Consider the following 24,525-nt stretch of genomic DNA (forward strand, 5'->3'; position numbering starts at 1 on the left):
TAATTATACACGTTTTAGCTTTATGCATTTTTGTCAAAATGTCAAAAAGCACGTGAACCTCTCCACACTTCATTTCATTACAAGTTTTGTCTAATTTAATTTAAATATACTCTTATTTGGGTTTTCTTAATGGGTCTCGAGTTTTCAGATTTTGAGTTCCTGAATATTTCACATCTATGAAATTTGTTAATTGGTTTTCACATCTATGGGGAGAATGCTCATCTTCAACCTTACGGCAAGGGATGCTCCACGTGAGTTTTGAACTTGCAGCCGAACACAGACTTATCCTGCACAAGTCAAGTTTTTTGTCTCAGGTGTTCCACTCTTTTCTTTTTCTTTTTTAGTTTTTTGTCTCAGGTGTTCCGCACACCACTACTTCAAGGAAAGGTGGAACACCGCACCTATGTTATAGGCATCCAACGCATCCGATGTTTGCGTGCACGTCTGCACGATCAAACGCCCCTTTAAGATCCCTCTTATTCAATGCGGGGAATGCTCATCTTCAACCTTACAGCAAGGGATGTTCCGTTCCGTGTGAGTTTTGAACTCGCGCCATCCCGTCAACTCGATGGTGTTCACACCAGATGAGCGTTTTCAATTTTATATACAAACTTTTAGTCATACTTAAAAAAAAAAAAAAAAAAACTGGTCAATTTTTATAATGTATAGTGCAGAGCGTAGACCACTATTGGTTAGGCTTTTAAATAATTATTGGACAAGAGGAATGTACTACCCCTTTTCTGCTGTAGCTTTCACCCTTTTTCCTTTTCCCCAATAACCAAAAAAGCGCTTGAACCAAGAAACGCACGTTACGTCAAACAGGTTCAACGCCAATATGGTCCTCCCTTTGGCTACCACTTGCCACCACCTCTATTAGTTTTAATAATTTAGGATCCAGATGATTTTCTAGGATCCAAGGCACCTCCTCTTACGGTAATCCTGTAGCTGAACCCAACCCGTACCCATCGATGGATAAACATGTCCTTCTGACCAGAAACCAACCTGAGACATTGGAATGATGTATGCAAGTATGTCACTCGATTGTCTTAGTCATTATCATGTGCAGGTCCTAAACAACTAATATCATAAAGACCATGTTGGCACTCTTTCGGTTCCGTTATTGCACAAATATTAACGTCCGGATTCTGTTTTCTTCCCCTCCTCCCACAGTATTGCTATATATGCATACCAAAACGTATACCACAAACCATCACACGCAACGTTTTTGCAGAGGTAGTCGCGCACTTGGAGGGCCTCAAATTTTGATACCCTCAACTCAATTTCCTGTCATCTCTGTTTTACGGGTTGGTACTATGAGCCATGCATGGTGATTTGCTAACTTTTGCCAAGAAAAACAATAAACAAATGATTGTTCTTTCCTTCTTTGGATGTTGGTTTCTTTTCTATCCATGTTATTAGGAAAAACAAGAGGAAAATGATTGCTCTTTCTTTCTTGGATGTTGGTTTTTTTCTTTTTTTCTCCGCAGAAAAGAAAAACCAAGTTGAATTTTGACTTTTGAGAAGAAGAATCGATGGAACGTGCTACTTTAGCTACGAGGGGATCGTGTTTGGCCGGATTGCCGAAACCCATTTCGTATACGATCGGGAGCCACCGTCTGAATCCGAAGATTTCCCAACTTGGGTTTCCTTCAAAGTGCTCACAACGTGGTTTCTGCAGGTTGGTGGAAGAGAACACCGCTACCCATCAAAGGAAACCCTCTCACCTCTCTTGCTCGGCCTTAGCAGAGAGGCCTCTTGGGGTTCCTGATTGCTTGGATGCCGACGACTTGCCGCTCTGCAAGCTGCAAGCCCTCGTCTCCGAATTCGAGTCGTTGGTCGAGCCCCTTGATCGTGTCAAGAGGCTCTTGCACTATGCGTCGTTCCTTCCCTCTCTGCTCGACTCGGACCGTGTTCCTTCGAACAGGGTCATGGGTTGCACGGCTCAGGTTTGGGTTAGTGCGAGGATGGATGGTGGCGGGAGGATGCGGTTCGCGGCCGACAGCGATTCGGAGATCACCAAGGGGTTCTGTGCTTGCTTGATTCATATCCTTGATGGCGCTTTCCCGGAGTTAGTGCTCCGGCTGAGGACGGAGGATCTGGGATCACTGAATGTGGGGTTGCGTGGTAATACGCACTCCAGGGTCAATACATGGCACAATGTTCTGATCAGCATGCAGAAGAAGACCAAGGCAATTCTGATGGAGAGAGAAGGGAAGCCTCCCTTCGAACCTTTCCCTTCGATGGTCGTGAGCGCGGGCGGAATTAGCGCGAAGGGGAGCTACGCGGAAGCTCAGGTGAGCTCGTCATCCATGAGCCTGTTTGAGATCGTGTAGCGCTGGAATGATTGAATTGGAGTGTTGGCTAGACTTGATCTTCTTCCTTTATGTCTACATGCATGAAAGATTTTGGGGTTGCAGTTATCTCTTTGCTGTATTTGGTGGATGGGTTGTATGTGTTGTCGGAATACCTTTCTGCTTAATCTGTTGTTAGTTTTGTTTTGTTGGGTGAAATTCCTCGAAATGGAAGGCAACCAAGCGAAATTTTATGGAATTCTATTAGTAGTTGACCCATATTTTGATTGTTGGCTGTTCTACAAATTCTTTATTATGTGGTACTTAATTCATGCTTCCTGTTTCTGCTCATGTTTGGTTCACAGTACGGTCTGTGTGCTCCGAAAATGCGATAAACAAAGCCTTTATGTGTTTTATACTTGCCTAGTTTTGATGTCTATTGGTTTCATATATTATGGGGCGGTGTTATATATGCATTTCTTAGTATGTGCCTTGTTTGTAATTTTCTTTTGGTGGGTTAGAACTTATTTGGGTATGTAGTGTTAAATTTTTCTTTTAATATTTATCAAATTTATAAATCTGGAAGAGCTGCAGAGTGTAAATTTTTTATGGCAAACGATTTGTATAGGGAATAATGCCAACCAACATCCACTGGGTTAGACTTATGGATTCATCAAAGATTCATTTTCATTTTATGGTAAGAAGTGTATCATCATAATCATCGTCAAGCCTTATTTCAGCCATTGTTAGAAGCACATGACACCTAAATTTAGCTTTCTGATCCGATGAGACATCCTTCAGCAGGATTATCCATTAGCCTTTTTTTTCGAAAGGGGGAAAGACCTTCCTCTTGGAATTTTTTTCCTTCTTTTTCACATAAAGATGTTTTCACATCATAAACATGTTCTCAAATGAAGAGAAAAAATTCTAGGATTTAACAGTCTATGTGCATCAGGGGTTTCTGTCTGGTCTCTCTAGATTTGTTTGAGTGGTTTTTTTCCAATGCTAGTCAGCCAAGATGTTGTGGTATGTATTCTCGAAGAGGCATGCCAAGGCATGTATGTGAGCATGACTAATACTAGCAGTTTTTCATATTTTTTCACTTCAACGTATTTCTGTTCTGGAGATAAGACGCATAATGTCAGATTATGGTCATATTAGGGGAAGCCTTTTGTAACATCCAATTTCTTTCTAATGCACAGAAATCATATATTCCAAATCCACTTGTGTTCTCTGTTGGTTGTGAGTACAATGTTTATAACGTGTGCATACCTCTTATTGATTTAGACATGCTTACTTCCTTGAGGAGACATCCAACACTTTTCTTAATTTTTTTCATCCTTGTAAACCATAAGAATCAACAATTTGGAAGATTAAATTTATAATATTTTCTTGGTCTTTGAATTATTCTGGAGGATTTGCATGAGAACTATATATTATGATAAGCTCATTTGAAACTTGATGAGTTAAAGAGAGATACTTTTTGTATGAACTTGTGTAAAGAATTGCAGGATTTGACAAAGTATTCATAGATTTGAGCTAATCTAAAGATGCAGTGATGAATATATGCCATGAAAGTGAACCATGACTCCTGTACTTATGTTAAGCTGATAGTTGCTATATCATAGAAGGAAATGGTAGGTCAGTAACTCAAGCCTGGTATTTACTCTCTCTCCAAATGTTTACACTGCAGTATTCTATGCTGCAGTTCTTATAATTTTACTTCAGCATGATGACTTTGTTCTTTTTATTTGTGTTGAATATATGTATTTATTCATAGTTTGATGTAGAGATTAGGAATGATCACTGGTCTAAGATTGATAGTCCTTTCCTATGCTTTGAGTCAGTTTTTCACCAAGTCAAGATCTAAGTTATTTCATAGTGGAATGACAGGTGAGATTCTTGTTGCCCGATGAATCAAAGGTGAATGAGCTTGTCAATGTACTTAGAGAGAAGAAAATTGGAATTGTTGCACACTTTTATATGGATCCAGAAGTGCAAGGTGTCTTAACTGCTGCACAAAATCAATGGCCACACATCCACATATCTGATTCATTGGTTATGGCAGATACTGCTGTCAAGATGGCAAAAAGTGGTTGTCAATTTATCACAGTTCTTGGTGTTGATTTCATGTCTGAAAATGTTCGTGCAATTCTTGACCAAGCTGGTTTTGAAAAGGTATGTCATTGTTAGCACTAATTCTTACTATTTTCTAGCTCCTTTATTGGTACTAGCTTTTCTCTTTCTCATTACTCTGATTTCATTTGATTTACATGTTTCCCTTGTTCAAGGTTTTATTGGTTGTCTGTATGTTTTTCTTACAAGCTGCAAGCATTCAAAGCATGCATTGTGGGTGCCCTCCCACCATATAGAGTGGCCATACCATGGTGGGGTGATTCTGTTCTCATGAGCAGGAGGAGCACTACATTATCCTTCATATCACATTTACATTTTTCATGGACTATACCATGAGGTCTTGGGTGTATAGCAATACAATATCAAAAAGAGAAAATTTAGTCTCGTCCTTCTTTAGCCGGAAATTTTGGTTCTCCAAGTTTGTGGGATTAGGGACAAGGGAATAACAGAAAAACAATGAAAATGTTCTAATCTCTCTCTCTCTCTCTCTCTCTCTCTCTCTCTCTCTCTCTCCACATGCACATACACTTATTTGATGTTTAATGCAAGTAATATAGAGAGTTTGTCCATATAGTCTTTGTATGGATGTTGTGCTATTTCTTTGACTCCCACTTAATGGAAAAGGAACTACTTTACCAAAATAGCTAGTGTTCCTGCAGGTTGGTGTATACAGGATGTCAAATGAAAGGATTGGTTGCTCCTTAGCTGATGCCGCTGCTAATCCTGCATATATGAATTTCTTAGAAGAAGCTTCTAGATCACCTCCTTCGCTGCACCTGGTCTATATAAATACATCATTACAGACAAAAGCGCATTCTCATGAAATTGTGCCAACAATTACATGTACTTCTTCCAATGTGGTGCAAACGATGCTGCAGGTTAGTAATATTAGTAATATTTTTACATTTTTCGTTGTAATGCTCCAAAGTTATGTAGGTTTTATGAGTACATGGACTGCCCTTGAGCATCCATTGTTGTGTTATTTTAGGTTGCTGAATTTTATGAGAATGAATATTATTTTGGAGATTATTTATGAGAAATTGAGAATGAATTTTATTCCTGGAGACCTACTTGATTCATATACTCTTCTTTTCAATTTCAGGCATCTGCCCAGATTCCAGATCTCAACATTTGGTATGGTCCTGACTCTTACATGGGTGCCAATATAGCAGAGTTGTTTCACCAAATGGCTTCCATGACAAATGAAGAAATTGCTCAGATACATCCCAAGCATGATAAGAACTCCATACGTTCATTGTTACGTCAGCTACGCTACTATAAAGTGAGCCATCTCTGCACTTGAGAAATTTTGTTATCCTACAGAGTATTAGTGACTACTGTTTGTATAAGAGTTTGTCCTTCTAGTTTGCCTTTTCTCTTGACAAATCATGTTTCTATCATTGTGATTACACAAAAAGGAAGCTCTCTTTCTATCAGGTTGTATTGTTGTGTATCTAAGCAAATTGCCTAGAAGTCTGTTTTTTTCCCTTGCCTTCCTCAACTTTTTCTTTTCCAACAGCTGAGGTTACATATACATACTCTTCAACATTTAATTATGACAATCATTTCCTTGAGTAGAACAAAAAGATCTCCACCTGTATCAGTAGAAGATTGTCATTGACCCATAATAAGAAAAACTAAGATGGATAGAAGGATGAAAAACATTTTCTGAGATGAGCATCTAATTTTCCATGTTAAGAACTTAAAACCTCAACTAGGGCCATGTTGTCTTTGGTGCTTGATGATGGGATACTATTTTTCTCCCTTGTTCCATGCTTGCTGGTGGAAAAACAAAAACAAAAATAGTTTCCTTTGAATGGGTGTTGGTAGCTTAGACAAAAAAGATGTACAGAGAAAACTAGAACTTTGGAGGTGTAACGGGCCCCAGGTCAAGCCAGACCCAGAACCAGCCCCCCCCCCCCCCCCCCCCCCGAAAGCCCGACCCATTTTTTCAGGTTTGTGTCATGCCCAGGTCTTATTGGGTTGGATCGAGCCCTTTAAACCTGACTAATAAGCATGCCAAAGCGGGCCAGGCTAAGTTGAGTTCTCATTTTGCTCCTATCTAGAACACAACCCATTTGCTAGTCTGGCCCAAAACTTATTGAGCTCCGGCTGCATCTCAGGTCAGGCACATGACTAGCAGTTGGATATCCAACCACATATTCAACCCTAGGTGCACAGTGGAGAAAATTAATTTAGGAATTAATAAAACAAAAAATAATTATATGGAGTGCAAGTTTAGTAAGGAAGCAGGTGAGGGATGTGTTATAATTAAGGTACAGAATATTGCAATTTAACAATGTCAAAAGTTTCAATACTTAGGATCTATGATACAACTCAATGGTAAATTTGAATATATTACTAATAGGATTTGTGTTGTCTGAATAAAACAGTAACATGCTAGTAAAATGCCATGTGATAAACAAGTGTCTTTAGGATTAGGATGATTACATAAGACTTCTATAAGACCTCTTTTTTTCTGTAGGGGGACTTTGTATATGTTTTGAGGGGGATAAAACCAACACTCTTATTTGAAGCTGAGTGTTGGGCAACTAAAATGTGACAAGAATAAAGAGCGCATGTTGAGCAAATGTTGGTGTTACATTAGATGTACAGAATTAGAAAAAAAAGAATAAAACCAAAAAAGAATATATGAAAAATATTTAGGCATATTTCTAAAAAGAAAAAAAAATAAAGGATGTTATTTAAGATGGTTTGGATGTGTGAAAAGTAATCTTCGCATTGATAAGAAGGGTTGTCATGATTATATAACATGAATTCCAAAAAGGCCATTGAAGACTTGCAGAGAGGAAGTGAGAGGTGATATAAAAGATTGTAAGGTAATTGAATTTGTAACTTTATACAGGAAGGAAAGCCTACCCCTTGTACTTGTGAAAAAGCTTGATGATGACGAGCAATGGCCAAGAAATATTATTTGAATTAATAACTTATAATTAGTATCTTTGTAGTGCTATATTGTTTCTAGACCTTATATATTTTTTATTGATACATGATTTATTGGGCTGCCTAAATGCTTCCAACTGTCAATTTAATTTCTTGTTCTAATTGTTTTTTTGTTGTATCAGGATGGAACATGCATCGTGCATGACCTTTTTGGGAACGAAGTTGTAGAAAGGATTAAAGAATGCTATTGTGATGCATTTCTAACAGCTCATTTTGAAGTCCCGGGAGAAATGTTTTCGCTAGCCACGGAAGCAAAAAGAAGAGGAATGGGTGTTGTGGGCTCCACACAAAACATACTGGACTTCATCAAACAACGGGTGACAGAAGCTTTATCTAGAAATGTAGATGATCACCTTCAGTTTGTCTTAGGAACAGAATCAGGAATGGTAACATCAATTGTTGCAGCAGTCTGTAAGTTGTTGGCTTCTCAGGAGTCCTCTAGAAAGACTAAGATCGAGGTGGAGATTGTGTTTCCTGTTTCTTTAGATTCAGTGTCACGGGTGACACCATTGCCCTCCTCCAGTGGCTTCAGCTCTAATGATTTTACTAATCTGAGTGTTGTTCCTGGAGTGACAGCTGGAGAAGGTTGCTCTATTCATGGTGGATGTGCTTCCTGTCCGTATATGAAGGTGGGTTCTTTTCTCCTAGCAGTATAGTAAAAGTCACATTACTGAATTTGGTATTTTATTTATAAGTCCCAAGTCTTCTTTGATTTAAGCTTGATGAAAATGTTCATTTTTTGTTATTAATGAATATGAGAACCACATCCTGGATAGACTGAGATCTGCCTAATACAATGCATAAACCTGCTGTAATTTATATAAGCTACCAGATTGATGGCATCTGTTATGGATTTGCTAGGTTTATTTCATATTTTGCATGTTTAATTACTGGAAACCCGTGCATGTCTAATACAATGGCTATGGTCATGATTGCTCTTGTATAGTTGCTTGCTCTCTGACCATTCTGGCAAAATTTTAATTAATGGTCTCTTTTTCGGTTTATTGTTGCCCCCTTTTTCACAATCATTTTTGTCACCACTGTCTCTAGTGAGAACAGCTTGACTAGATTTAGCTGCCATCATACCTTCTCTAGTTAAAATATCAACAATATATTTACGTTGAAATAAAATTATACCATCATGAGTAGGAACTGCCTTTACACCCAGGAAATATCGAAGTGAGCCGAGATATTTAATGGAAAAATCTTTTCCAAAATCAACAATCAACTTATGAACTTCATCAGAAGAACTACCAGTTATTGTCTATGTCACATGGGTGCGGGTGCGACATGGGTGCGGCGCAATTTCAAAAAATTCGGACACGGGGACTCGGCTATATATATATATATAACAATAAATTAACACATAAAGATTGTAAATTTTAAAGCAAAAATAAAAAAACAATTCTTAACAACACAAACTTACCAAAATATAACACATAAAGAAGCTTGTGAGTGTGATAAACAACAAAATTTATCATAAATTTGCCTCATCGTCTGAATTTGAGGGAAGAACAGGATCAATGTAGTTTATGTTGAGAGTATGCAAATTATGTTCTCCCTCCAAGTCAAAATCTTCTGTATTTACATCCCAATTCTTGGATGGTCTACAACTGCATCAAAAAATGACTATATTAGTATCTAACTTAAAACTTTGAATACAAATATTTAAATACAAACTTTGAATACAAAGAAAAAAAAGTACATATACTCTTCTTTGGTGCGGCGAGAAATTAATCGTAGATTAGAGTGAACATAAACCAAATCCTGAGTTCTTTTACTAGTGAGTTTGTTTCTTTTAATGTTGTGAATTTGAGCATATGTACTCCAATTTCTTTCACAACAAGATGATGTAGCAGGTTGGGATAACAACTTCATTGCAAGACGTTGAAGATTTGGTGTCTCTGATCCATATGTTACCCCACTAATTAAGGGGATCTTCCTCGTCCCTTGCCACGAGTGCGGCTAAAGAATCAAATCTCCCAATAGAAAACTTGTCAAACTCACTATTTACAACCTTAAACATGTGATGATCATTAAAAAGTCTTCCCAAACATATCATTCTATTTTTTGATATCTCAGGATCTTCATTTGGAGAAACACGACCAACACCTGCTGTCAACCATTTTTTTGCATAGTATTTTGGATTGAGAGAGTGTGCCATGCAATGCAAAGGTGTATTGCTTTTATCCTATCTTTTCACTAAAATTGAATGCACATGATTGTAAAATTCTGAATCATGAAGTGCAATGTCTTTCTTCTCATGTTTAAAAATGATACTTTGAACTTTTTCAATCATATTGTCCCACATTTCATAAATTCTATGAGGCATGGATACATCTGTCAACTTTTTTCAACATTTTCCAAATAGGCTCTATAAATTCAACAAAATATGTAATTTTATCCCACCAAAAATCATCACAGATGCATTTTTTGATAGCTTGAGCCTTGACATCATTTTCAGTACGATAAAAATCTCAATCTTGATCTGCCACCATCATCATCAATGCATTCTTGAGTTGCTTAATTCTTTTCATCAAAACAATGAGAGAAGCAAAACGAGTTTCAGCAACTTTCAGTAACTTGAGATCAGAATGCCTATTAAATATAGAAAGGGCATGATGATGGTTTACAACAAAATTTCTAATATTTCGAACATCATGCTCTATTTTCTCAATCCATAAGCACATTTCATATGCATGTACATCATCTTTTGATGAATTGCATATACTCTTAAGTGCCAAATTTAAACTGTGTGTTGCACAAGGAGTCCAAAAAATATATGAATATATATCTTCACTTGCCAAATTCATTCCTGCACGACTGTAAACTGGAGTATTGTCAGTAATGATTTGCACCACACTTTCTTTACCCACTTCTTTTATCACTTCGACAAATAATCTCTTTAAATATTCAACATCTTTATACTCTCCAGATGCATCAATAGTCTTCAAAAAGATTGCCCCATTAAGTGAGTAAGCAATGAAGTTTATCAGTGGTCGCCTTTGTATATCAGTCCACTCATCAGAAACAATCGACACTCTATGTCGTTTCCATGCAAATTTTTTGGTCTCTAACAAGTCTTCAATTCTATTTTTTTCCTCTGCAAGAATGACTGTTCTTAGTTTTTCTGAACTAGGAGGCACATAACCACTCAAATTACAATTAGCCAAAGATGTAATTATATCTTTCCAGTATGGACTTCTAGCTACATTAAAAGGAATTGAGCTTGAGTAAAAGAATCGACCAATCTTTTTATCAATTTCTACTCTTGCCATGTTTTTGAATGACGCTTGTATTGTTTTATTGCTTTCCATCTTTCTTTTCTTTAAAAGCTCTTCTTATATATCACTAGCAATAGGAAAAGACAGATTAATCGAATAATTTATGATCTCTGCAATTTTCTTCTTTTCAGCTTCCTCTTGTTCTTTCTTTAATTGCTTTAACATGTCTTTGTCAACCCCAGAACATGCCCTAATTCCTTGACCACGAATATGCAAAAGATGTGTTTTCACACGCGTATAAGAACCTGTGAAAACAGTCCTACATAGATTACAATGAAACTGCACATTCCCACCACCACCACCAGCTTTTATCCCTTTTGTCACAAGCCTCCAAAGTGGCTGAGAATCTTCTAATTCAGGGTTAGAACTTAAACCAAATGTATTGACACTACCGCTAGAACTTGCCATTATATCTGAAAAGTGAAAACTGAAAAGAAAATAAGTAAATAAAATAGAATCTTCTAATTCAAACCCCTGCTGAACCTTGATGAGCCCCTCTTCCGCGAGCAGAGGGTGCAAGGGGGGGGGGGGCTGTTGAAAAATAAGAACGAGGCAGGGGCAGAGCCCGTTGCCTCGTTATTTTTTCTGGCAGGGGTGCCCAGTAGGTGTAAGACGGAGGAGGGGGCTCGGCTGACAGGCCAAGCTGAGCCTTGCCCCGCCGGACAGAAGGGAAATGAGGAGGGGCTAAGCCCCTCCTCTGTGAATCGAAGGCAAAGGGAGGGGCCAAGCAACAGCCCCCCCCCCCTCCTTGCACCCTCTGCTCGCAGAAGAGGGGCTCGGCCCCTCCCTTTGCCTTCGATTCATAGAGGAGGGGCTCGGCTCCTCCTCGTTTCCCTTCTGTCAGGCGGGGCAAGGCTCGGCTCGGCTTTTCAGTCGAGCCCCCTCCTTCCCCCCCTCCTCCTTCTTACACTTGCCGAACAAAATGGAAACGAGGAGGGGTCAAGCCCCTCCTCGTTTCCCTTCTGTTTGACGGGGCAAGGCTCGGCCTGTCAGTCGAGCCCCCTCCTTCCCCCACCCCTCCTTCTTACCCCTACTGGACAAATGAGAGACGAGGAGGGGCCGAGCCCCTCCTCTGTGAATCGGAGGCACAGGGACCCCTCTTCTGCGAGCAGAGGGTGTAGGGAGGGGGGCTGCCGAAAAATGAGAACGAGGCAGGGGCAGAGCACCCTGCCTCATTTTTTTTTCTGGCAAGGGGCTCCGCCACCTGCCAGAAAATGAGGAAGGGGGAGCCCCCTGCCGGACGAAGAGGAGAGAGTGGGAATGGGGGGGCATACTTGTTGACGGAGGAAAGGGGGAGACGGTGGTTGGCGTCGCCTGCGGCTACGGTCGTCGGAGTGGATCGCCGGCGTGAGGAAGTTGCAGGGGACTGGGGGAGGCAAAATCGACAGGGTAAGCCCCTCCCCCTGTCGTAAACCCCTTTTAGGGTTCAAAATAAATTTTGGATCTGGGTCAGGTCTAGATCCGGACCCGACCCAGATCCAAAACATATTTCAAAAAATGGACATTTTTGGACTCGATCAACGTTGATCGAGTCCAAAACGAGGACGGACTTGGCCTCAACTCGTTGACCCCGAACAACATAGACATTCAGACGTTCAAACCATGCTCTAAGAGCTTATTTTAGCATATACACACGGTTCAACTTGCATACATAGTTAGAAATTTGTTTAGTCTCAAATCCAGGAGGTTGAACATGAAAACATCTTTTAGAAAACCATGCATAAAAGCATTATTAACATCTAACTGATGCAAGATCCACCTCTGGATCACAGGTTTGTGGCCTAATCCAAGATTTCTCATTTCCCATCAGTTTATACTCTCTAAAGCATTCTGTGCACAATTTAACGGAAATTCCCATTTTAGAATTACCTGTTGCCAGGTTATTTCTTGTAACACCTCAGATTTTTCTAAAAAGGCTTTTTTTTAATTAGCTTGCTTTTCTTTGGTGTCCATTTCCTGGTAGCAATCTTTTGATCTGTTATTTTTATGTGGCTTGCAGATGAATTCTCTTAGCTCTCTTCTTAGAGTGTGCCACCTTCTTCCTGACAAAGAAAATATACTCTCACCCTATGAAGCTAGTAGATTCGATGGATACATGCCAAATGGAAAATCTGTCGCATCTCTTGGATGCGAGCCAATTTTGCACATGAGACACTTCCAGGTAAGTTTTGTCTGCAAAGCCAAAACTTTGGTATTTGCGTTTATTTTTATTTTGTACTAAAAATTAGCCACATCACTTTTTACAGGCAAATGGTGAATTGCCAGAAAATCTTGTCAATCATATACTTCATCAGAGATGCATTGTGAAGATTGAACCTCAAGAATTTGAGAAATTTCAGGGCATAAGCAAGGCAACTTCATCCCATGTTGAAGATGATATGCAGAAGTGAGCATGTCAAATTTGATCAAGCCTAAACGGTTCAGTAGTCTGATACAGCAGTACCTTGGAAAAGTATGTCTGTTATCACAATTTTGAAATGAGTGTATAAACAATCATGTTCTCATCAATGTGCTCTTATGTTTGCTTATACATAGCAAATCATGTAATTCTCACATGATTGCCTTGAGAATGTTACCGCTAATCTTGGCCGCATCCCATTCTTGGGACACCATGTTAAGAGATATTCCCACATTGTTTCTTGCAGGTTGCAGTCAAGGTTTTCCTCCCACATCACTGCTTATTCTCTGTTGTAGCTATTTCTATAGTTCAGAAATTCAATTGAGATATTTTGTGACCCTACTCGGTCATTCTGGATTTTGCACTGGGGAATGCATCACTCCTACATTGGTTCTTACGGGCTGGAGAAAGGTTTTCCCACATCACTGGTTTGGTTCTCTCTAGTAGCTACTTGCATGCTTGACAATTTCATCAAAAGCATGTTGGATCTCACTAAGGAAGCACGCTTTCGGGGTGCCTATCCCTTCTGATAACTATGGAAATGCCGCTATCGCAGCCCGCTTCTGAGGCGCTTTTGGTAACTATGGGTGAACTCGACTCTGCTCGATTTGGGGCTCTCAAAACACTATAAGTATGCTTGACAATTTCATCAGAAGCATGTTGGATCTCACTACGGAAGCATGCTTCCGGTGTGCCTAGGCGCTTTTGGTAACTATGGGTGAACTCGACTCTGCTCGGTTTGGGGCTCTCCAATGAATCAAAGCCTAAAGTTGGTTTTGCTAAGATTTGAGGAAGCTTGTATCATGACTTGTTTGACTAGGCCAAAGGGAACCCATGACTGAGCCAAGTCTTGATCAAAACACTATAAGCATGATTTGTTCAGACCTTATTAGTCATGTGTTGACTCATCCTAGGTCGACTCAAGTGGGTCGTATTTGTTTATTTTTTTTGTGATTTTTTGGTTTTTTCTTATAGATGCTTCTTTTTATTTTCTTTTTCTATTTTTTTTAAATATTTTCTTACGCATGCATGATCGAGCATATCATCCCACCTAAATTACTAAGTCAAGCTTGGCTGATCCAAAATCAGGTCCCTAGATTGGCAACTCTGGCTATTTGTTCATATTATTGTGCTAATTGTACCCACAGAACAAACACTTTTTCGCCCAAAAAAAAAATCTGCCAATTTGCAACAAAACTAAATTCTTAGCTATCTTCCAAGAATAATCAGGGAATTAGCACTGCCACTGCTACAGTCGGCATAATCTTTGAAGCAGTGAATGCTTTTATAAGAGTGGTCCATGAAGAGCACAACACAAATTACATCATATTGGCATACTTTTCTCTTCAAGCCAGCAATTGACCTCTGCTTAGTTGAGAAGCCTGCACTTTGTCACTTCAAGCCCTACAAGTCTTGTTACAACTCAGTTGGGGGACTTGTTCCCTTCTACCTTACTTTTCTTCTTCCTTGAGGCAAAGCTGCTGGGCCCAACTGCCACCGACATTCGTTTTGTTCTGATACAGAATGAAGCATTAACAGAGTAAGGGACTGCCCTGAACACGACTACACATATATTAATGACTAATAAGTGACGAAATTACCGTTTAGCAAGGTCCAGTGAAAGCGATTCTGATTTTTCTTGTTCTGAACAGTGTACAGTGGTTCAGAATGAGATCCAAAACATATTTTCAAAAATAAAAAAGAAAAGCATAAGGAACCAAAATAGATGCAGTATAAGTATTAAATCCACTCAGACCATTGACCGATCAATAAAGAACCATCGACAAGTAGTCATCCAGCATTTTCCACAAATTTTCTGGGGATCCAAGTTTCCATTGTTATTCAGTGCATCGTCCCAGACAGCTTGCAGTGTGCAAGTCAACTATGAATAGCACATAACGGTAGGTGATAGGATGATAGATAATCTCAGCTGCGGCTTTTGTGAAATTCCAGTTTCCAAGACTGGCTGAAATAACTTAAATCTGGTGTCTCCATTAACAACCAATAAACAATAACCAACAAGAAATACATTTTCAGTAGGGAGAACACAAATTCAACAATCCTAAAATGCTATGAAATTCTTCAGTCTTTTCTTTTTTGGGAGAAAAGAATGAAATTTTTCAGTCTTGAAGAAAAAAAATGGCAACTATCACACGGATGTAGCAAGAGATACGAACACAATAGCTAAATGTCCATTGATAGAGACATCAATTGCAACATTCTGAATAGCATCTTGTCATCCTTGTGGCTTTAGTCTATTCTGGACATCAATAAGACTTCTAATGAAAAACTCAAGAGGGCTTTTCAACATGGCCCATGTCAAAGTGCAATTTACAAAACATGAACGAAACCAGACAGTTTTAGGTATCACAAGTAAATCAAAGAAGATTGAAAAGCAACATCTATAGGAGACAATGTTAAGTTTCCCAGGCTTCAAGCTACTTGTCATTATATCAAATATTCATTTTTATCTTGCAAATTGATTAATCCAAATTCTGTTTAAATATACCTATAAAAGAATTATTTATATTTAATTGTTATCTAAGAGGAAGGAAGAACACAGGTCAGCACACCTGTTTCATCCTCATCATCAGTCCCATGATCTGAGCTCGCACAAGAGGCCCACCTATCTCTTCCATCATCAAAGTCCCAGCGATTTCCGACATGAAGCTCCCCGAAATCAGGCTCATCTGTATCGCTACTCACATCTGCAGAATCTGTTACTCGCACGTCATCCCTGCAAACCATCTTCTTTTTTTCCTTCTTGGCACCATTTTCTTTTGGCTGCAGATGATTGTTTACCTTATTATTATTCTGTGCAGTGGACAGCTTTTCTTCTTGTGCTGCAATAACACACAGTAAAACGAATATTATTGTCATTCTTCAATGTTTCTTTTGAAAGAGTGGAGGAGTCATGCTTCAATATTTTAAACATCTGAATATCAAGAATGAAATTCCCAGTTGAGCCTCAAAATCATAGACTAAAAGAGCAAACTTCAAGTCTTCAACTACTATCCAGTGAACTGGCACCAAAGGATAATAACTAGGTCCCACAGTTATATGGAAGAGAAGACTACATAAAGCCTTGTATATAGAAAGACAATCCCAATATTTAATGAGAAAGACTCAAAGATGTGAAGCAAATGACAAACCTAGATTATTCTGGAATCGCTTTCCATTTATGTGTTTCCAAATATGTTCTTCAGACTTATTGATTGTATCCCCTGTTAGTTTGCAAATTAACTTTGACCTGCAACAAAATGAAAGAAGCATACAAATAAGCATAAAAAATAGTGTTGCATCCTCAATTTAAGGAACATGTGTAAGTAATACATTCACTAGAAGTTTCCCCACAACCTTCAGTTCCTGGAAAGAATTGAAATAACATTACATTTATTGCTACAGCTGAATGTAGGTACAACCGACCTGGGATCTCATAGGTGCAAGTTGTTCTGACTCAATCTGACACCATAGATATGTTTAGCATAGCCAATTTATTACAAGATCGACCCTGGATTGCGTTTTTTGATGAAAATATGTTTATTTTAATCAGGAATTTTTGGTGCATTTACATCTGCCAATTTTTGAATCACTGGAGAAAACCAGCTTACATGCAGGAACTTGGTGATCCAAAAGCCGATCCCCACTAAATGGATCATGTAGATCACATATATAGGGTTAGAATTACCCAAAACTTAAAAAAAGAAAAGAAAAAAGCTAGGTCAATTTTACATGCGATCAACTGTAGCAAATATATACCATTATATATAGAGAGATCTTTTATGATTTTATCTAGACTTTGCCAAGGCCAAACATTTCGAGTCTCTTTCTAAGAAATTTCCTTGCAAGAACTGACGAAGAATGGGATATGGAACTATTTATAATTTCATTAATATGCTTGAAAATACTAGCAAGAGAACTTTGGCCTTCTCCATTTTCTTGGAAAAAGTGAATCAAATTTTAATAATTAGATTTCCAAAACCTTTTCAGGAAAAAACAACATTTCATGTTTTTTTAAATAAATATTTTTGCATATCATAGTAACAATTATGTCAGACTTTAAACAGTAAAGCAAAAACTTTCAACACCTAGGGAATTGCCCATCCATGATTTTTTTTTCCAAGTACACGCACACACTCACTCACTCACCCACTCCCACGTAGATGCAGATGTGAGGCCCGATGATGTTGAGGACTTGTATAGATGTAATAAGAAATTAATCTGGTGACCATATGGTCGCTTACTTTGGAAGATTTTTGTTGTTGCCACTAGCTTAAAAGTAAATGGAGAAGCCGTGTCCCCTTGTATTTAACTTTGAGAAGAATATCAGAGCCATCCGGCTCTCAATTCAGGGGAAGCTATAGACGAGTGCGACGAAAAGATCATTTATACCAATCTTGAAAAGAATGATGGTTGTGTGCATATTTTGGTGCAAAACAGGGGATCTTCCATTGAAGTACTTGTTATTCTCTTGTGAAAAAAGGATCAGATTGATTGACTAAATGAAGTGTCAAATGATTACAGTAATGAAGCATTTTTAGCTAGCGTCCACTTGTAACTCATGCCTATTTTCTTCATTCCTGGGAACCTGTAAAAAATTGACACAGCAATGAAGCATTTTTTAGCTAGCATCCACTTGTAACTCATGCCTATTTTCTTCATTCCTGGGAACCTATAAAAAATTGACACAACAATGAAGCATTTTTTAGCTAGCATCCACTTGTAACTCATGGCTATTTTCTTCATTCCTGGCAACATATAAAATACTGACATGTTTCTATTGGTAAGCTAGAGAGTCGTCAAAGAGGACAACACCAATGAAGCATTTTTTCAGCTAGCATTCCTTTGTAAAATCAAGTATATTTTCTTCATTCCTAAGAAGACAGACAGAACATTAGACATGAAATTCATTGGTTTAGTGCAAAGGGAATGATCTAAGTAGGGGAAATTGGTTTTCTAGAACATAATAGTCATTAGGGCTGAAAACATATAGGATATAGGTTGGTTATCCATCTGAATTGCATCAAGGATATGGATAATCATACCAGCATCCACGCTACTGATTTTTGAGGAGTATGGCATTGGGTATTTCATTAACCCAATTAAATCTGAAGAAGAAGGAGGTCTATGTGGCCAGCCACAAAGTGTGCTATGAGCCAGCCAATGCAATGAGGAACCAATCATTCATCTACTTTGTTATTCTCGTCTTTTCAGTTTTCATTCAGAATTGTTTGCCCTGATTTGAAGGTCCACATCATTATTCTATATTACTCAGGGATCACCCTCTTGGGAAATTGCATTGGCTTAAAGGAACACATGGAGATTGCGACTACTTCCAGCTTTTTGGTTTCTCTTGTTTACTGTTCATTCATGGGAAAGTCCAGGAGAAAGTTATTTTTGTGCACAGAAAACTTGGCCAGGGACTGATATTTCTGGAATCAGCGGTCCAAGGATTGGGATCTCTTACAGATGCACCTAGCTCCTCTTACTTCTATTGACTGTGTCAATGACTTCTTTAATGTAAACAAGATACGATCCTATAGAAATTTATGGTAACCACAACTAGTATCTGTTTCATGAAGGCTTGCAAGGTTCAGATTTTGGGTCTTAAATCACAGTTTCTGATACTAAAGATTAGAATTTCTCAGAGAGAAATAAAAGAAGGTTCTCGAGGTCCAAACAAGAGTCTACCCTCAATGTACTTAACAAACACAGGGAAAGAGTAGCTGCAAAGGTGCACTCATTAACAGTAATAGACAGAGAGCTCCCCTTAACTACAGATTACTATCTGTTAGCATCGAGAATGGGAAAAGGGTATGCTGGAAGCTTTGGTGTTATTTTAATGAGTGAAATGATTGATAATTTCCCTAGGTAAGTGAATAAAGCAATCAGTGCAGTTTTGGCATGTGGGTGCGCGTACAGTTTGTTTCCTGATTGTACATTTTTTGCACTAAACATCTAACACAAGCTGATCACTCTTGCAGCATTAGAATCATATAGTGAATACTAGTATTCAAGACATTCTTTCTTGTACCAATTGTTACAGTTTCACCACTTCCATAACTAATACCAGTACCAGAATTACATAGACATAGACATCTAATTAACTGAATTAAGCAGAAAACAATATATCAAAAAACTAGGAAGGATCAGAATCCAAACGCAAGTAAATTAAGGCAACCTAAAACGCTTCTTTGTCCAATATTCATCCACACGTGCGCGCGTACATTTTAATACCAATCCAATCAACTTTATCCACCAACACTGCACTGTCAGACAGTTTCTTGTTGAAGTAACCAATTTGCAAAACATCCCACGCTATTGAGGACCACACTAACTTAAATGACAACAAGCAAATCGGAATCAGTAAACAGCAAGTCCCATGATTATGGCAATTAATCACTAAAGATTATTCCTCTTATTTACCCACAGAGAAAACGAAGCACACAAGATCACCAAAAAATGGAATCTGTACTGGAAGAACGCATTAAATGCCCGAAAAAAAAGACACTAGCATCAATTCGGCATCAAATTATCACCAAAACCCAACTTGTAATCACAAACACAGCAACACTCAAAGTCTCAAAAATCACCAAACAAGAAAAAAAAAACGACACTAGCATCAATTCGTCATCAAATTATCACCAAAACCCAACTTGTAATCACAAACACAGCAACACCCAAGTCACAAAAATCACCAAACAAGACTAAAAAAAATCCGACAATAGCATCAATTCGGCATCACCAAAACACAACTTGTTATCACAAAGACAACACTACCCAAGTCCCAAAAAATCACCAAACAGGACAAAAAAAAACAAAAAACCGACACTAGCATCAGTTCGGCATCAAATTAACACCAAAACCCAACTTGTAATCACAAAGGCAGCAACACCCAAGTCCCAAAAATCACCAAACAAGATAAAAAAAAAGCTCGAGCATTTTCGCCGAAAACGCCAAAAAAGGAGGAGGGTACCTGGAGAGAGGGTCTTGCTTGAAGAGGTTGAGGGGAGGCTTCCTCTGGGAGAGGGCGAGGTCGATGAGGGCCAATCGGCATCGCTTGCTGAGCTTGTAGACGTAGGCGTCCTTGGCGGGCATCTCGTGCCCCGTCTCCACGCACCTGATCCTCCCGTTTTCCATCTCCTCGAAGGTGGGATCCCCCAACAACAGCCTTCCTTTCCTTCGTTTCTTCTCCTTCTCTCGCCATCACTCAGCCTTCCCCTTCCCCACAGCACCACCACTGCCTCTCGGAGAGAAAGCATGAAAAAAAGGCTGAACTGATGCCGTAAAGGTAGACGTTTTAAAGGGAAATTTAACGGAGATATTTTGAAGATAGCGTATGAAATTCCACATTTTGGGTCGCCGTTTTAGACGACGGTCGATCGACCCCGAAGAGCTGGTAAACGAGCCAAGTAGAGATCGAACAGGGTGTTTGAGAGCACTCCCCGATCACTATAACCAACTTTCTCTACTCGACCAGACGATCCCTCACAGTCGGATAAGACGCTTGGCATTTCATAAATAAAACTCATTAAAGCCTGATTTGCATCATTATGCTCGATAAAAATGATCGACTCATCATACTCATGCCCTGAAGATTGCAGGTTTGAATCTTGTCCCCGCCTAAGAAAGAAGCTTTGCTCTCTTTTCATCTAATTGTTATATCATTGTCTGATTTTTTATGTTCATACATAACCAATGAAATGCCCCATTCCCTGAAAAAAAACCATCTTTTCTTCGTCGATAAACATTTATAAAATAATTAAAATGTTTCGAAGTTGTAAACAAATGGATTCAAACTCCTAGTTTATTGCTTGCAAGCCAAACACTTCAACCATCCATACTTCATGATATAAAATATTTTTGTCACTAGTTCATGAACTTTAAGCAAGTCGAGATGAGTCGAACACTTGTTGTTCCTTATGTTTTAGTTTATTGTGTCTATTGCACGACTTCAAACAATCTCTTTACAAATCAAACACAAGCCAAGCCACAAGCGGTTCGTACCTGTCTCAATCCTTGTTTCATGTCCTTCATCCCCACCCTAAACGAGGAGACCGGGGCGGGCCCTGTTTCCCCCGGTCCACTGCCATCCCTACTCACCTGGCAGCGTAAAACTTTGTGGGCTTATCTCTTGGGCGGGGCAACACCTATGAGATTTGAACCTAGATCACCTGCCTAGTTGCGTAGGTGCATTTATGATGTTAACGTGGTAAAAATATCAATTAAAAAGAGAATCTATTAAAATAGGAATCTTTAGAGTCGTTTTATTGGAAGTTGTACTTGAAAACATATTGGCGTAAGTCGAGCTTTATTGATGCGTTTTTGCTTAATAGTATAAGCTTCTAATGCTGATCAATATATCTTGGAAAAATCAATAATGTAAACAATAAGGAAAGAAAGTATAAAGGTAATAAAAAAGCCTAGAAGAAGTTCAACCGAAGGTGAGTGCCCTAGCACATGAGGGATTCAAGATGACTTTTTCTTTTATATAAAAAAAAGAGAGTTATTTACAAAAAAATACAAAATTTTATTAATTCAGATTCATACCCACAAATTTTGGTAATTCAAATGCATACCTCAGTTATTTATAGTTAATCAAAAGCATACAAGTGATCAATTTGTAAGTTGGCCTTTCTTATTTTCAGTCAAATACATAGTTTTATTGGTAATAAAAAGTCAGTTTTGCCATTATAGAGAGAGAAAGAGAGGATGAGGATAAAATGGACAGAGAAAAACATATGTAATTAGGATAAAACCGGTATATTTTGAAGTTATTAACTATGTTTAAAAAGGAGAATAATTACTTGCGGTATGAATTTGAATAACTGAACACAAAACTAGATATTATTTTAAATTATAAGCATCTTTAGTTATGAACATGAATTATAAAAAAAAAAGTCGGGCATGCTTTTTTTAAATAACCCTAAAATAAATTTGATTTTACAACGCCATACTTGATGTACATGAAAATGTGTCAAAAAACTCACCTCCAAACATATTTTCGAAAGAGGTGGTCTTATGTGTACTTTATGAGAAAAATGAATATCCTTCCTGACTTTTTACATCATGAGATTTTGAAGGTGCAAGTGCTGCTAAAGATGCAGAATGAGAAGAAGAAAAAAAACTTGGCCCCCATGAATATTATCAGAAGTTTTTCCTTTTAAAATACAATTTCTAAATATTATTCCATAAGAAAATTCTCCAGAACGTTTAAAGCAAAAAGACCAAAAATTTAAAAGAAAAACCATGTTGGGTATTTCATGAAATCTTTATGTAGGGACCATTTATTTTTTTATCGTGACAGGTCGAGAATTTAATTCTTTCAAAAATTGTAATGGACCCAGATCCAATACAGATTTAATGTCGTTTGATCAGATTTGTAGTGGGCCCCACTAAGTCATGAAATTTGGATCCGAGAAAATGGGTCGGGAGAACCCAATCACGACACAATTTCGAACCCAGCCTTGGACCCAATATAGGGCTGTCAATGGCTCAGGTGTATCGGGTACCCGATCCAACCCGAAACAACCCTAAATTTTCAATGTAAAAACCATAAAATATTATTTTATTAATTATGGACTGGGTCTGGTTCATGTAATCTTTATGGGACTCAGGTTGGTTTTTCTTATGATGAGTTCGATTGGACCTGGCTTCAAATCCGGTATCAGTACATCAAAGTCAGATCCGGATTCGGAGCCATCGGAGTCCCAACCAAGTCTGACCTGTTGACACCCCTAATTTGGATTAGGCTGCTGTCATTTGGTTAGGTTTAGGTGAACCATGATGGGCCAGATACCCGAACCGTTGACAGATGGTGGTTTCAGCTATCAATTAGGTAGCCTTAATGCACAGCTACTTGTGATTATTAATTTATCAAGTAAGATTAAAAAAAGAAGAAGAGGAAACGGCACCACACAAGGCATTTCTGCTTCCTTTATCTTTATTTCATTCCCAAGCATCAACTTTGTTTTTCATCCCTTAAATTAAAAAGAGAAGAAAAGAAAAGAAAAAGCAATAATCTTTTTGTGAATCGAATCTATGTTACCAAACTTTTAAAGTGAAGTGATCAACTATGAGTCCATTGATTCATAAACATCATGCAACTCATTAAAAAAAATACTAAATAATTAGTGTGCATTGCAGTAAGGCAGCCAGAGCGGCTAGGTCTCTAATAATGGAAGTGGTTTCTCCCTGTAAGTATAAAAAAAATTTAGTGCACACTCTAAGACTACCCAAAGGCTATGACATGACCTAAGCTGAACCCAGATTCAATTTGTCATTGTTGGAACTAGCAGATTTAAAAAGGTCTATTCTTCATACAATATGAAAATCTAAGGGTAGGTTTTTGAAAAAGTGAAAATACTGCTCAAAAGAGTTTCACTTTCAAAATTTTATGAGAAAATGAATCTGGCAACTTAAATCTCACTTTTGGGTTTTGTATTTAACTTATTTTTATAATATTTATTTTTAAAGTTATGTGCAAAAAAAAAGTTTTGTATTTGATTATTTTTAAAGTATTATTCAAATGAAATTCACTTTTTAGTAAATCTCATTTTATCTAACCAACGAACCCTAAAAGTGGGTTTGGATACATAAATCCAAGAGATCTCAACTGTGAGATCTGGCCGCTTGGGGCTCTTCTGCCCTAAAACAAGATTCTTAGATACTGAGATATGAGATCAATAATTTGAGAGGGACTCACTTTAAAGCTGCGAGGCCCGCACCTTGAATCGATGTATCACATGCAAACGGCTCTGATTTGGAACAATTAAATACATAGAGACTTAAATCAAAATTGAATCTGGAATAACCAAAAATTGCAAAACCTTCATCTTGGATTGGATTTGACCCATTTGCATCCCGTACCCAATCCTCTCGTTCAGATGATTGCCCCCAAGTCTAGATCTATTTTAAAACACGTTTGATCCATTGGATGGTCAAATTGAGAGAAAAAAGACTTCGGATCTAGAGGCCATATAAGGCAGGGACATCGTGGGCCCCACTCGTGTTTTTTCTTGTGGTAAAGAATTTTTTTTTTCTAACCACGTATGAATTAGACGAGAACAGGCCCAAGATCTAATAAAAGGACGTCGTGACGTGACCTAACGTGGGCACATAAATAACCTAAAAATGACTAACAATATGATAATTAAATAGGAAAGCCAAGGTTGTTGCAAATATTTTATTTGCTTAAATAAGTTGACCTTTAAGAAATAAAAATTATATAAAAAAGCTCATAAAAACGAAAAAAGGAAAAAAACAAACAAAACCCTAACATTCCCTTTGCTTTTCCCTTCTTTAGCCGTGGCGGCAATTATCAACTGTCCGATCTGGATCGCTCCTCAGATCACGAACCGTCGATCGCGTCCAATGGCATCGGCATCCAACGGCGGAGGGAAAAACCCTAATCACTCGCTGCCCTATAAAAGGGCCCTTCCGGAAGCCCTGC

General features: G+C 38.3%; 2 protein-coding genes across 5 annotated transcripts; one reads left to right on the forward strand and one right to left on the reverse strand.

The window, feature by feature from the left end:
- Positions 1 to 1,122: 1,122 nt before the first annotated feature.
- LOC149843247 (quinolinate synthase, chloroplastic-like) lies at positions 1,123 to 13,413 on the forward strand. 3 transcript variants are annotated; one of them, XM_089999670.1, is made up of 8 exons: positions 1,123 to 1,327; positions 1,488 to 2,294; positions 4,185 to 4,469; positions 5,087 to 5,305; positions 5,530 to 5,709; positions 7,514 to 8,020; positions 12,675 to 12,836; positions 12,922 to 13,413. In XM_089999670.1, exons 2-8 carry the CDS (start codon positions 1,533 to 1,535, stop codon positions 13,063 to 13,065), a joined length of 2,259 nt encoding a protein of 752 aa, XP_089855796.1. In that variant the 5' UTR covers positions 1,123 to 1,327; positions 1,488 to 1,532; the 3' UTR covers positions 13,066 to 13,413. The 3 variants fall into 3 exon arrangements, with proteins under 3 accessions (XP_089855796.1, XP_089855795.1, XP_089855798.1); XM_089999669.1 differs by having other exon boundaries at positions 1,123 to 1,304; XM_089999672.1 differs by lacking the exon at positions 5,087 to 5,305 and having other exon boundaries at positions 1,123 to 1,304.
- Positions 13,414 to 14,258: 845 nt separating this feature from the next.
- LOC149843248 (uncharacterized) lies at positions 14,259 to 20,554 on the reverse strand. Of its 2 annotated transcripts, XM_089999673.1 has the most exons (5): positions 20,050 to 20,554; positions 16,226 to 16,323; positions 15,647 to 15,916; positions 14,675 to 14,717; positions 14,259 to 14,587 (listed from the first exon to the last, which is right to left on the reverse strand). In XM_089999673.1, exons 1-5 carry the CDS (start codon positions 20,211 to 20,213, stop codon positions 14,497 to 14,499), a joined length of 666 nt encoding a protein of 221 aa, XP_089855799.1. In that variant the 5' UTR covers positions 20,214 to 20,554; the 3' UTR covers positions 14,259 to 14,496. The 2 variants fall into 2 exon arrangements, with proteins under 2 accessions (XP_089855799.1, XP_089855800.1); XM_089999674.1 differs by lacking the exon at positions 14,675 to 14,717.
- Between the last annotated feature and the right edge of the window lie 3,971 nt (positions 20,555 to 24,525).

This window comes from Nuphar pumila, chromosome 3 (assembly GCF_984573655.1).
Source record: "Nuphar pumila chromosome 3, dmNupPumi1.hap1.1, whole genome shotgun sequence".
NCBI classification, from domain to species: domain Eukaryota; kingdom Viridiplantae; phylum Streptophyta; class Magnoliopsida; order Nymphaeales; family Nymphaeaceae; genus Nuphar; species Nuphar pumila.